The 12,497-nt window shown below is 35.7% G+C and overlaps 6 protein-coding genes across 6 annotated transcripts; 4 read left to right on the forward strand and 2 right to left on the reverse strand. All coding sequences in view use genetic code 12, as the record gives it.

Annotated features, from left to right (window-relative positions):
* Nucleotides 1-33: 33 nt before the first annotated feature.
* On the reverse strand, nucleotides 34-1,731 carry HGT16 (Hgt16p; the record flags this gene model as incomplete). The annotated part of the gene is made up of 1 exon (XM_707255.2): nucleotides 34-1,731. The coding sequence occupies one exon, from the start codon at nucleotides 1,729-1,731 to the stop codon at nucleotides 34-36; it is 1,698 nt and encodes a 565-aa protein (XP_712348.2).
* Nucleotides 1,732-3,412: 1,681 nt separating this feature from the next.
* FRE30 (Fre30p) lies at nucleotides 3,413-4,273 on the forward strand (the record flags this gene model as incomplete). Its single annotated transcript, XM_707254.2, has 1 exon — nucleotides 3,413-4,273. One exon carries the CDS (start codon nucleotides 3,413-3,415, stop codon nucleotides 4,271-4,273), a length of 861 nt encoding a protein of 286 aa, XP_712347.2.
* A 57-nt stretch (nucleotides 4,274-4,330) lies between these two features.
* Nucleotides 4,331-5,542, forward strand: FRE7 (Fre7p; the record flags this gene model as incomplete). Its single annotated transcript, XM_707253.2, has 1 exon — nucleotides 4,331-5,542. The coding sequence occupies one exon, from the start codon at nucleotides 4,331-4,333 to the stop codon at nucleotides 5,540-5,542; it is 1,212 nt and encodes a 403-aa protein (XP_712346.2).
* A 1,195-nt stretch (nucleotides 5,543-6,737) lies between these two features.
* CAALFM_CR07300WA (uncharacterized protein) lies at nucleotides 6,738-8,930 on the forward strand (the record flags this gene model as incomplete). The annotated part of the gene is made up of 1 exon (XM_707252.2): nucleotides 6,738-8,930. One exon carries the CDS (start codon nucleotides 6,738-6,740, stop codon nucleotides 8,928-8,930), a length of 2,193 nt encoding a protein of 730 aa, XP_712345.2.
* A 384-nt stretch (nucleotides 8,931-9,314) lies between these two features.
* Nucleotides 9,315-11,210, forward strand: CAALFM_CR07310WA (uncharacterized protein; the record flags this gene model as incomplete). Its single annotated transcript, XM_707251.2, has 1 exon — nucleotides 9,315-11,210. One exon carries the CDS (start codon nucleotides 9,315-9,317, stop codon nucleotides 11,208-11,210), a length of 1,896 nt encoding a protein of 631 aa, XP_712344.2.
* Nucleotides 11,211-11,284: 74 nt separating this feature from the next.
* CAALFM_CR07320CA (mitochondrial 54S ribosomal protein uL29m) lies at nucleotides 11,285-12,214 on the reverse strand (the record flags this gene model as incomplete). The annotated part of the gene is made up of 1 exon (XM_707250.2): nucleotides 11,285-12,214. One exon carries the CDS (start codon nucleotides 12,212-12,214, stop codon nucleotides 11,285-11,287), a length of 930 nt encoding a protein of 309 aa, XP_712343.2.
* Nucleotides 12,215-12,497: the final 283 nt, after the last annotated feature.

Consider the following 12,497-nt stretch of genomic DNA (forward strand, 5'->3'; position numbering starts at 1 on the left):
AAAAGATAAAGTTGTCAAAACCATATGTGGGGTCTAGTCTAAACGTTTTTCCAATTGTTCCTCGGGTATGCTTGTAGATAGATTCTGTTTTTGGTATTCTTTCTGGTATTTTGCCATAGCATAAGGTCTGGCTCTCCAAGCAGGAACCTCAAACAAATAATCAACTGCTTCCAATGGCACTCCTTTTGTTTCTGGATATAAAAAGAAAATTACAATTGGAAACACCGCCATGCAAGTTGCAAAAATGAAATAGAATTTGTAGCCAATGGCTTTAACAGCTTCACCTGAAAACCGACCCATTATAAAAGCCCAGAACCAGTTAGACATTGAGTTTATTGCCTGAGTCAATGTTCTCACTTCTTGACTGAATATTTCAGAGTTGATAACCCAGGGTGTACCATTCCAACTAGAGCCGTAAAATATCGTCCAAATATATAACATTGCTTGTGCTGCTTTTCCACCGGCGTCTTGGTGTGTGTCACCATTTGCCACTCTTAAACCGGGTTTGGCAATCTTTATGTAGGCACCAATATACCACATACATATTGAACAAGGAAACGAGAAATATATTAATGCTGTCCTTCTTCCTAGCCGGTCGACAATACAAAACATCCAAACCAATGCCGCAAAAGCTTTCAATATCCCGAAAATACCTGTAGACAACAATCCAGCTTTCAGTCCCGTTATTCCAAATGATGCAAAAATAGCAGGACTGTAATAGGTGATTGCGTTGATACCTGCTCCATTTTGCATAGGAAACAAAGATGTTGACAACAACAAACGGTATAACAACTTTTTAGAAAGAAAGAGTTTCAAAATAGGTGCAAAAAACCCGTCGTTTGCTAACTTCAGCTTCTTATCTTCAACATCTTTAATTATATTTTCCATTTCATAAACTGAGTATGGATGGTCTGTAGGGATACTTCTCAATTGTGACAAATTTACCTTAGCTTTATCAATTTGACCTTTGTAAACCAAAAATCGTGGCGATTCAGGAATGAAAATTGTTCCAATAAAGAAAACTCCTGAAGGAATCAACTGAATTGCAAATGGAATTAACCATTGTTTTCTGCTTGGGGGTAGATTTTGCAAAACTCCATAATTAATCCAATAGCCAACTATACCACCAATCTGCCACGACATCTCCCACATGCCTACTAGCTTGCCTCTTATTTTTGCTGGAGAACATTCACTGATGTATATAGGAGCCATACCAGAACACCCACCAACACCCAAACCAGTGATTACTCTTCCGGCATATATTGATGCCAACCCTGTTGAGTGCTTAGCCTCAAGAGAAATACCAGCACCAAAAACTAACAAGAACGCAGATAATATTAAACCTAATTTTCTTCCCCAGATTTCCCCAATGGGGTAAAAAAATAATGCCCCAAAAAAAGCCCCTGCCTGGAAAACAGACACGACGTTGGAGTTGATCTCGGTCTTCTGTGAGGGGGACAATTCGTTCATTTTGAATTCACCCTGGAACGAGGCTAGGGAAACTGTTCCGCCAATAAACCCAGCATCATAACCCACAATAACTGCAGCAAATGAAGCTGTTATTGCAATAATAACAATTCTCCAATTATAAATGGTTGATGGTGTAGGAGGTGCCAGCAAATCCTCTGTGTCGTAAGAAATCTCATCTTCACCGTCAACTTCTTGCAATTCTTTCTCGGTGTTGGTTGTTTGTGTTTCCAACAAATTGAGCTTCTTATTATCTATAAGCATAGTGGCAATAGCTCCACTGATTGTAAAATAATATAATAAACAAGGTAGCCCTGCAAAAAAAGTTTATTATTTACATATATTGAATTTTTTTTTTCTTGTCCGATATCTCTCAAAGATTTAAGTGTGTGGAGGAGATGATGATCTAACAGAGACCGAACCCCACACGAGCTCAAAAAAAAATAGCAAAATACGAATAATTAGAAGGAAGAGTGGCTGATAAGAAAGTGCTCCTACCCAAGCCCCTGAAACCAACATTTATGAAATCATCTTTTTATTAACATACTTATAAAGCAGCATAAATTTTACCAATGCTTTACATAGGTTTAGGGTTTTCTATGTAGAAATTTTAACTACGCAACTTATTAGCGGGACGCTAATTTAAGTGTCTGAAATATATAAAAATTTTCAGTCTCATAATAGTCCAAAGAAAATCATTTGGGAGAGTTCATTCAAACCAGTCCAACCATTTTGCAATATCAATATTAATATTTTGTCTAATCTATTGGAGTTTTGCTTTCCTTCGAATGAACTTTGAAGCTACAGTTGTCTCGAGGCAATAACTTCCAAATTGTACTCAACCAATCTGATTCATTATATTCTAGTGTTGCTTGATACTACCAAACTTACAACAAGGAAGCAAACTTGTATTTTTTTTTTGTTTTTCTTGGCTACTTTCAATTCACATAGTATGTGGCTCTACAACCCTGAAGTTCCTTCTTATATCCTTTTTGGCACGTGACTGTGTCGTGTTTTGATATATAGAAAGATAATCTATTAATAGATGAAAGATGTATCTAAATGATAAAAAAGTATTGATTGATTCTAAAAGAAAAGCCAATATAAAAAAATATAAAATGTAGAGAATTTGTAAGGTTTATATAGCGTGAATTGAGTTGATAACTTTGCAACCAATTCTGAACACATATAATTGATAATGTTGGGAATATTAACACATTTCAAGGATGTGTGCATAATTTTAAGAATGTGTGAATTATGACGAAATGTGCAGGATCGTCAACCCAGATTGGTTATGGAATATTTGCTCAGAACTGTTCTTGAGTGGCAATCTTCCACAAAAGGAAAATATCTCGGCAAGTTTGGAAAAAATAAGTCGAGGAATTTAGTGATAAAATACTGATTTCCCACCAATGAAGATTCACTGTTTATTTTTTAGTGTCAGGAATCCTTTCCTTTCTTTTGTGTGTTCCTGAATTATACGAATAGAAAATATCAACTAGCAAATGAATCCTTCTGCTTCAAAGTAACTACAGCAGCTGGTCAATCTTAGTCACTGGTAAATTACCACTGATGTCAGACACAACCAAAGCTTCACAAAAATGCTTCAAAAAATTAATTAGGGGATGTTTTCATCTCAACTACTACCCTTGGCTTTCTATGCGACAAATAAAGATCCAATTTATGCATTCAATCCCATTTGTGTAAAGAGCAAATTACTTATTTCTATTTTAGATGGAATTTTGAACAATGTCTACAATAAACGAAAACATGAGCAATATGTGTTCAACTAAAGATGACAAATGTAAAACAGGCGTCACTAATTGGATCCCTCATCGCCAGTCACATAAATACCACCAGAATTCTCTCTACCTTTGATCCAGAATGCCTTTCTGTTTGATAGTTTTACTTTTACTAAAGTCGTACCTACAGATAACACACAAGGATGAGAGTCTTTTATTGTTTGGTATTGTTGTCGTTTTCGCTTATCCATGTTTCTGGTATGAGTATGTCCTATGAACGATATCACGATTATCTAGGATTTTACACTTGCAACAGACAAATCAAAAAATCAATTACGTTTTGTGGTAAACTGTCGAATTATACTTGTTTATGTTCAAATTCCAACTCATTGGCCACGTATGCCGGTTGTTTGAGTCACAATCATAGGAATACAACCAAACAAAAACGAAAATTAGTATCATTTTGTGCTCATTACGGGAATGTTGAAGTTGATTCCAACTGGTATGATAGTGCAATTGCCAATTATATTGCCAATGGTAAATATGCCAGTGAAATCGAGAATTTTAATAAGTCTGTCCCTCTCAAGGTCCCATTCAAATTCACTAATGCACAATTGGATCTTTATGCTGCTGCGTATGTGCAATATTTAAATAATTATGACAATTCGGTCTACTATGGTGCGTCGTTACTAGGATATTGGCTCTTGGTTATGTGTGCTAGCAGTTTATTTTATTGGAGTAAATTCTTGTTTCCACAATTGACAAAGAAATTGACCTATACGCCAATCAGTATTTGGAGAAAGTACATCTCTGTACCAGCAACATTCACCAAGAAAAAGTGTCAAGAGCAGAGATGCTTTAAGTTTTTCGATTTTTTGATCCCCACCCGGTTTGAAAGTATTATCATTGCCGGTTTTTATATTTTGGTGATCATAGTTCATCTGATCAATATGGAATTTATCAAGGGAGATCCATTTCTACTAAACAAATACGATGCTCAAATAAGATATGTTGCTGATAGAACAGGTATTGTGGCCACAGTTGGCTGTGGTTTCGCTAGATAGTAGATAGGGAGGAACAATTTCTTGCAATGGATAACTGGTTGGAACTATAACACCTTTATGACGTATCATCGCCATATTGCCAGAGTTATGTTCATGTTGATAGTCATACATGCCGTATGCTACACTATCAGATTGAAGGCGACTTATGCCCAGGATATGAAAGAAACCTATTTGATCTGGGGTGTTATTGCAACCGTTTGTGGAGGTATCATCTTGTTTCAAGCGCTACTTTATTTTAGAAGAAATTGGTATGAAACCTTTTTGTTGATTCACATTGTTATGGCAGCGTTGTTTGTGGCTGGAACTTGGATCCATGTTGTTGATTTTGGTTATGTTTGGTTTGTTTACCCTACGGTGGCTGTGTGGTGCTTTGATAGACTTGTAAGAATTATAAGACTAATCTATTTTGGGTTCCCAGTTGCTGAGGTCAAGTTGCTAACTGATGACTATAGTGAAGAAGTTGTTTTGAGAGTAACTATCCCTAAGCCCAAATACTGGAAATCTATTGCTGGCGGTCATGTGTTTATTCATTTTTTGAAACCTGCATACTTTTGGCAAAGTCATCCTTTTACTTTTGTTGATTCCACGGTAAGTGATGGTCACATTGTTTGTTATTGCAAAATCAAAGCTGGAATTACGCGTGCTTTGTATCAAATGTTGATGAATACTCCTGATAGATGTATGCCAATTAGGGTCGGTGTGGAGGGCCCCTATGGAGAATCTACTCCAGCTCGTTACGCCGATACTTGTGTTTTTATTGCCGGTGGAAACGGGATTCCGGGTATATATTCTGAAATTGTGGATATTGCAAACAAACAACAGCTGTCAAAAGAAGAAGGGTGCAAACGGAGATTGGAATTAATTTGGGTTATCAGAAAGTGTAATATGCTACTGTGGTTTCACAATGAGCTTGCCAATCTTAAAAATACGAATATTGAAGTTACAATTTACGTTACACAGGCTACGCAAAAGGATTTAGGGGACCATGATAATGATAAGTTCACAAAAAGTTCTGAGAGTTTATCGAAAAGTGCAAACGACACTGATTCAAGTCTTTCAACTATTTCACATGCAAAATTCATACATGGTAGACCTTGTCTTGAGGATATTATAAAACAAGAAATATCTGAGTCAAATGGATCTGTTGCTTTTGTTTCATGTGGACATCCCGCTATGGTCGATGAGATACGTTATCAGATTCTGCAAAACATTAACAATGATGAAAGGAAAAGAGTGGATTTTTATGAGCAGCTACAAATATGGGCTTAGTTGGTGTTAACCCGTCAAGAGGAAATCTGGATTTTCTTTGTTTTCCCTATGAGGGCGTGGCTCACAATAAAGAGTTGGTTTTCAAATTAACTTTTACGTCTGCCGTTTTCTTATAGGTGTAGAAAAAAAGTATTTAGCAAAAGCGTTGGCATCTAATAATGTCGACAGTATAGAGTTTGTACTATGTGTATTGTATTAGGCAGGGAAAAACCGGTGCAACAATAAAAAAATACGGCAATACACGAGTTTAAATTTTAGCGCACGGCACTGATAGAGAATCCTTAATTGGGACAGGTTTGTATTATTATATCTCTTGATTGTGTCTTCTATATTTTTTGCTGCAAACCTTCAAGTATCATAAATGGCATCATTTTAATTGGTCCATTAACGTTCTTACCAGAAGTTAAACTTTTGAGTAGAAAAAAGTGTATTTTGAGATTTTACGCTGGGCATTGTTCGAATGGACTCTGTCCTTAATTAGGAAAGTGTCCTTATCGGTTAAAACTAAAGTAAGTCCATTTAATCAGATAGGAGCAAAGATTATTAAGTTTTGTCACATTATAATTGGTGATTCCTTTTTTCTTGTAGATGGTTTGTAATATGTACTTTCCCCTTCTTTATTTATTAATAAATCGACCAAATAAATGCTATCATAGTATATTTTTCTCTACTACAACTGGTTCCAATTTATTCTGGTTAGTAGGTTTTTTTTTTATTGTCAATTAGCTCGACTATTAGGTAAAACAATAGCTTCGATATATCACCATTTAGTTCAACCGTTTCAGTCTGCAAGATTTTTACATTGTTCTTTATTTGCTAGTATCACATGATGATATTCTAAGCCACAGCTCTCTCCAAATAGATATTATAACTAATAAGAGGCTTAGAATATTAAGCACGACTTTTTACGGCCAAAGTTTGTGGTCAAACGTAAATGAACCACCATTTGAGAACTAATGGAGACATAGTAATATAACCGGTTTATTATTCAAGTGTAACATATACTCACAAAGGTTTTCATTCATTCAAGTTAGTAATCAATGAGTTCTCAGAGCTATAAATAGTGTTAGTTAAGGGCCCTTGTTCAATCTTTTTGCATTTTCTATTCTATTTTTTTTTGTTGCAATTTTTTTTTTGCAGTAACACTGATTATCCTATCAACATTTCCACAACCGCATAACATTTGCTTCTCAATATGAAATTGTTACAATATATCATTGTTTTTATCATTACTTCCTTGAATGGGTCCTTGGTCGCTGCTTCAGTAGGTTCTCCATTCACTCTTTACAAGGGCTCCAAACCTTTTTACAGCTGTAATAATCAAATTTCCGACACTGTTTCGTTCTGTATCGAAGCAACTGATTATCAATGTCTTTGCACCAATAAAAATTATTTAGCCACAGTTGCAGGTTGTCTTCAAACTGTTGGGCCATCACCTTCTGCTGTCAATGGGCTTGTTACTTTTTGTGGTACCCGTGGCGTTTATTTTGATAGCTACAATTGGTTTAATGATTCACTTCAATTGTATTTACAACAAGCTAAATCGAAGAACCAGATTCAAAACTTCAATAAATCTTCGCCCCTTGAAACTCCGTTTATTTTGAATCAAACTGCTCTTATGCTTTACCAACAAACGTACAATATGTATTATGCCAATTTGGATAACTCCTTATACTATGGTGCCGCATGTTTGGGATATTGGTTGTTGATGCTTTTAGTTATCGGATTAGTTAATTGGACAAAGGTTTTATTTCCAAATTTTGTCAAGAAGTTGACATCTCCTATCGTTAACAAATGGAGAAAGTATATCTCGGCACCAGCAACTTTTAAAAGAAAAAAGGCAGAAGAACAACGATTATTCAAGATTGTTTCTCATTTAATCCTTTCAAGGTTTGATTCGATGATTGTGTTTGGTTTTTATATCTTGGTAATTGTTCTCCATGCCATTAATTATCCGGCCATTGAGAATGAAGTACGCTATAAAAGTCAGTACTTGGCCCATATGAAGATTCTTGGAGATAGAACGGCAGTGGTTGGTATTATGTTGATGCCTTTGATTTTCTTATTTGCTGGCAGAAATAACTTTTTGCAATGGATAGTTGGTCTCAATTACAGTACTTTTGTTGGTTATCATAGACATCTTGCAAGAATTATGTTTGCATTGTTTGTTATTCATGCTGCAGCATTTTCCTATCTATTTGGTGACAACTACAATTTGGTTATGTCAGAAACTAACTTTATATGGGCCGTTGTTGCCATTGTATGTGGTGGTATAATTATGTTTCAGGCTTTGCTTTATTTCAGAAGGAAATGGTATGAAGTATTTTTAGTTGCCCATATTGTCTTGGCCATATTTTGGACAGTTGGGTTGTGGTATCATGTCCAATACAGAGGGTATGTTTGGTTAGTTCTTCCAAGTATCGCCGTTTGGAGTTTTGATAGGGCGGTTAGACTTGCAAGATTATTTGCTTTTGGTTTCCCACAAGCCGATATTACCTTGATAGCTGATGAAACTTTAAAAGTCCAAGTTCAAAAGCCCAAATATTGGAAATCGGTCCCCGGCGGACATGCTTTTATTCATTTTTTGGATACAAAATATTTTTGGCAGAGTCATCCATTCACGTTTATTGAAGAAGAACTGGGTAGTATTATTTTCTTTTGCAAAGTCAAAGATGGTATTACTAGATCTTTATACAATAGGTTGCTTTCTTCCCCAGGTAAATCTACAAAGGTGAGAGTTACAGTTGAAGGTCCTTATGGCGAACCCACACCAGCTAGATATGCCGACAGTGCTGTTTTCTTGGCCGGTGGCAATGGTATTCCTGGTATTTATTCGGAGGTTGTCGATGCCGCACAAGGCAGTAGTACTGGCGAGAAGAAGAATAAATTCAAATTGGTTTGGGTTGTTAGGGAATGGAAATCATTGTTTTGGTTCTATCAAGAATTGGTTAATTTGAAAGATTTGGATATTGACACTACCATTTATGTCACTAGACCCGGTATTGAGTCATTTGTTGAAGAGTATAACAACAGATTTTCAGAATCCCAGGCCATTCTTAGTGGTGACATTCATGAAAAACCAAAAAAAGACGGTGTTAAAGTTTCTGTAAATAAGGTCGACGGGGAAGAAGAAGAAGAAGATAGTGAAAGTGATGGCATGATTGACAATATTAAGCTGGAGCTCGATCATATTCAATTTCATGAAGGAAGACCAAACATTGAATTCTTGGTTGATAGATTCGTTGAACAATCAAATGGATCTATTGCTTTTGTTGCCTGTGCTCACCACTCAATGGTTGATGAGATTCGGTACTATTGTGCCCACAAAATTGACAATCCAGAGAAGAAGAGAGTTGATTTCTATGAACAAGTCCAAGTTTGGGCCTAATCCGTAGAGAGACAAGCCTTCAGATTCTTATCTGTCTTTTTCGATTACCAATTTATAACCCATTAGGTCGTCTTTTTTTAGCCGTTTGTTTAGATCTATAAGCAATTATACATGAATATTAAATTACAAGCATCTATGAAGCAAGTGCTGGGGTGGATATTATCAACGGTTTGTACACGACTCATTACAGATCGTAAATTCAATTCTGCAATTATATGCGATTTTTCTAACTCATCCTACTACAAGTTTGTTTTGGTTTCAATTTTTGATTAGCATTGCACACTTTGAAACAAACAGCTTGTTCTCAAGACTAATGTATATCTATAAACTTTAGTATTTTTGTATAACTCCATTGGAAAGAATCCCATCTTTATACATTCAATCATGATCCTACGATCTACTGCAAGCGGGAAGAGATTACCCAAAATATATTATCAACTGTATTTTCTTTCTACAAAGCCCCAGTCTAATACAGAATCATTTGCCAAATATGGAATATTACCGTACTTTCAGTCAAAATTGAATCTGTGGTTGAATCCTGGCTCTCAAGTCAAAACACCACCGACAGAAATACAAACATTTATTTTGCAGAATTTGTTATTGAATAAAAAAAATGTAATTGTCAATCAATCTAACAAGCCTGGGAAATCATTGGGGTTACTATTACATGCTTTGAATCTATCGTTGACCAAACGGCCCTGGTATCTGGTTGAATCACGTCGAATTCCCCAGAAACCAGCAAGGTCGTTGGATTCAGTAATACTTGTTCCCACAGATGAGATGGTTAGCAAGTATCACAAATACTGTGAAAAATTAATCTCACCAATGGAGAAGAACTGTGTCCCAGTTGAGGTTTTCAAGACCAATGGGCCATTACATATTACAAGAGACCCATTGACAGTGAAATTTCTATCGAGGAAAAAACTACCGGAAATTACTACCGATTCCCTGGATTCAAAGTTAGATACAGCAAACCACTCTCAGGTGATGGTCACTACCTTATCAGGACTCCTCGATACTATTCAGAATGATCCTGATCAATTTAAATTTTTGAGGTTTTTTGCTATAGATCAACTAGATTATTTCATGAAAAGTGTTGATCTAAACGGATTTCTGGTGGTGAGTCAAAATGCAAAAGGGAAATATAAAAATAGATTGCTAGAAACAATACGGCAAATTGAAACTTTGAGAAAAGACACTCGGGAAGAAAGATTGACTGAATTTGTCAAGTTGGCCGCTCAGGATCTTAATGAAACTTTGACCTCGCAACAAATAGATGAGATTGTGAGGATTGTCTCTGAACGGAGAGTTGCAAAGTTCCCGAAAAAGTTTGTTTGTAGCGATCTAATGAAGGAGGAATTAGCAGAGAGGTTGCGGTACGAGTGTCTTGATAACATTCAATATTGCATTGTGGCGAATCCTCTGCATCCTCATGTTTTGGCATTAAATGAATTGTTCTTGCAAAAAGATCTAGCATCAAACTCTGCAAGTGATATTGAAAAGAAACAGTTGTATATTAAAAATCCTGAAACATTCAAGTTGAAAAATATCATTAATCGCAGATTTGCCATGGAAGACTCATTGGATTTATTCAAGCCATTGGAGAGAACCAACAAAATTGAACTGTATTTCCCTGTGTTCCATGATGGCCAAGTTGAAGACTATAAAAATGTATTCAATTTACCGAGCCATGATCAAGTTCGGAAACTATTGGAGCATTTTGTGGGGTCGAAGTCTAGTATCAAAGATTACGCCAAAAAATACCATAGCGAAAAGAAATTAAATTCAATTGAAGAGTACGCTGAATTCATAAATGTGATATCTCTTGGTTTTAAAAAGAGATTACCTGGACTGTCGCTAACTGTGATTGTCCCTGCATACATCAATCCAGAAGAATTGAAAACAAAGCTTGCTGTCGAACTAAATGACACTATAGATAGAGTGTTAGCTGTTCCTGAATTCTTAGTATCTGGAACAAATCTAGAAAGTGAAAGCTTTATGTTTGCCGGATTGGATACGTTAATGTACCAAACTGCATTCACAGAAGGAAATATTGATAAGAAATTGAATTTGGGTGTGAATGAGCCATATGGGGATTTGCTCCATGTTCATATTTGGAGGCTTTTATCCTCAACTTCAGTATCAAGAAAGAAGCGTGTTATATTTGCATTGAATGGTAATAATGCAAGTTCTGAAGACTTATCTAGAATTGGTCAAATATTTGCATTCAATAATATCTCAGGACAATTGGAAATAAAACCGTTTGTTCGAGTTTCTTAGTGACGAGAGTTTTGTATACCTTGTATATATGTATTTACAACAGGAAAACTATAATGTGTCTATGTACAAATAAATTAATTCTTGTTTTGTTCTTCCTCGTATCCCCCAATATTTTCTTCTTGTTGCATATGACTTTCGATGGCTTGTTTCAAGAATGGAATGACTTCAATCTTGTGCAACATACGTGATTTGCCTGAATCTCTCAATTGTTTCACTTGTGAAATGGCAACTTCGACATCATTCAAGAAAAATGGTAACTCTTCAACCGGACCGTTTAATGGCAACTCAAATTCGGTTTGAGGATTCAATTTCAAATGTCTTTCCACTTTCAAATTGGCAATGTACGAGAGTCCTTTAACAAAATTCACATCTATCGTTTCTTCATCTTGTAACAACTCCAACGACAAATTAGGATTTATACCAAATATAGCGTACTGTAATCTGACTAATTTTTCGTGATAATCTTCAACTTCGTCGGCCTCGCAATTAACATATCGAGTCTTGAAATCGTCTAAATACTTTTGAATGTCGTCTTGCATAGTTGCTTGAGCACGTTCGACGGCAACCTGTCTTTCCAACAATACTTGTTTTATTCTCTTTTGAGTTTTGATTAATTTCCTGTCCACATTGTTAAACTGTCTGAAATCGCCCATTCCTAAAGATTCACCCAATCTAACCTCACGACTTAAAATGTTTCTTTCTTTTAATGTCAAATACCAGATCTTGTGTAAATCTTCAAATGATTTCTGACGCAATTCAGCAGAAGACCATTCTCTGGAATCCAAATCTAACTCTTCTGATTCTCTTATTGCTACTTTGGTTTTATTGCCTTGAGGGAAAAATTGCCATAAGGGATGGTCAGGCGATACTTCGAAATTAGCTACTCTAGGTACTACTGGTTCTCTCAATTTGATTTTGGTTAAGTCCTCAAATTTTAATGGCTTGATTCTATTCAACACAATGGAGCGTGTCAGAAATGTCCTAATATTTGAATACAAACTCATGATTTGCTCTTGGTTTCTTGAACTAAGTTGAAAAATGTCACTACTAGATTTAACACTATAATCTTTCTTGGATATTTGTTAGAAAGAAAATTTTTTTTCTCTCATTCTTACTAGTTTCACCAATTCTAATTCACAAGTCAAGTCAATGGAGGTTAGCAAAAAAAAAATTGGCCTCAATAAAAAAAACATGGAAAACTGGAAAGAAGTTCATAAGTAAACACTACCAGACAATAACTCCTAGTTGGTGCAGTAGCAATATACATTCATACATTTAAAAACACCT

Source organism: Candida albicans, chromosome R (genome assembly GCF_000182965.3).
Source record: "Candida albicans SC5314 chromosome R, complete sequence".
Classification (NCBI taxonomy): domain Eukaryota; kingdom Fungi; phylum Ascomycota; class Pichiomycetes; order Serinales; family Debaryomycetaceae; genus Candida; species Candida albicans.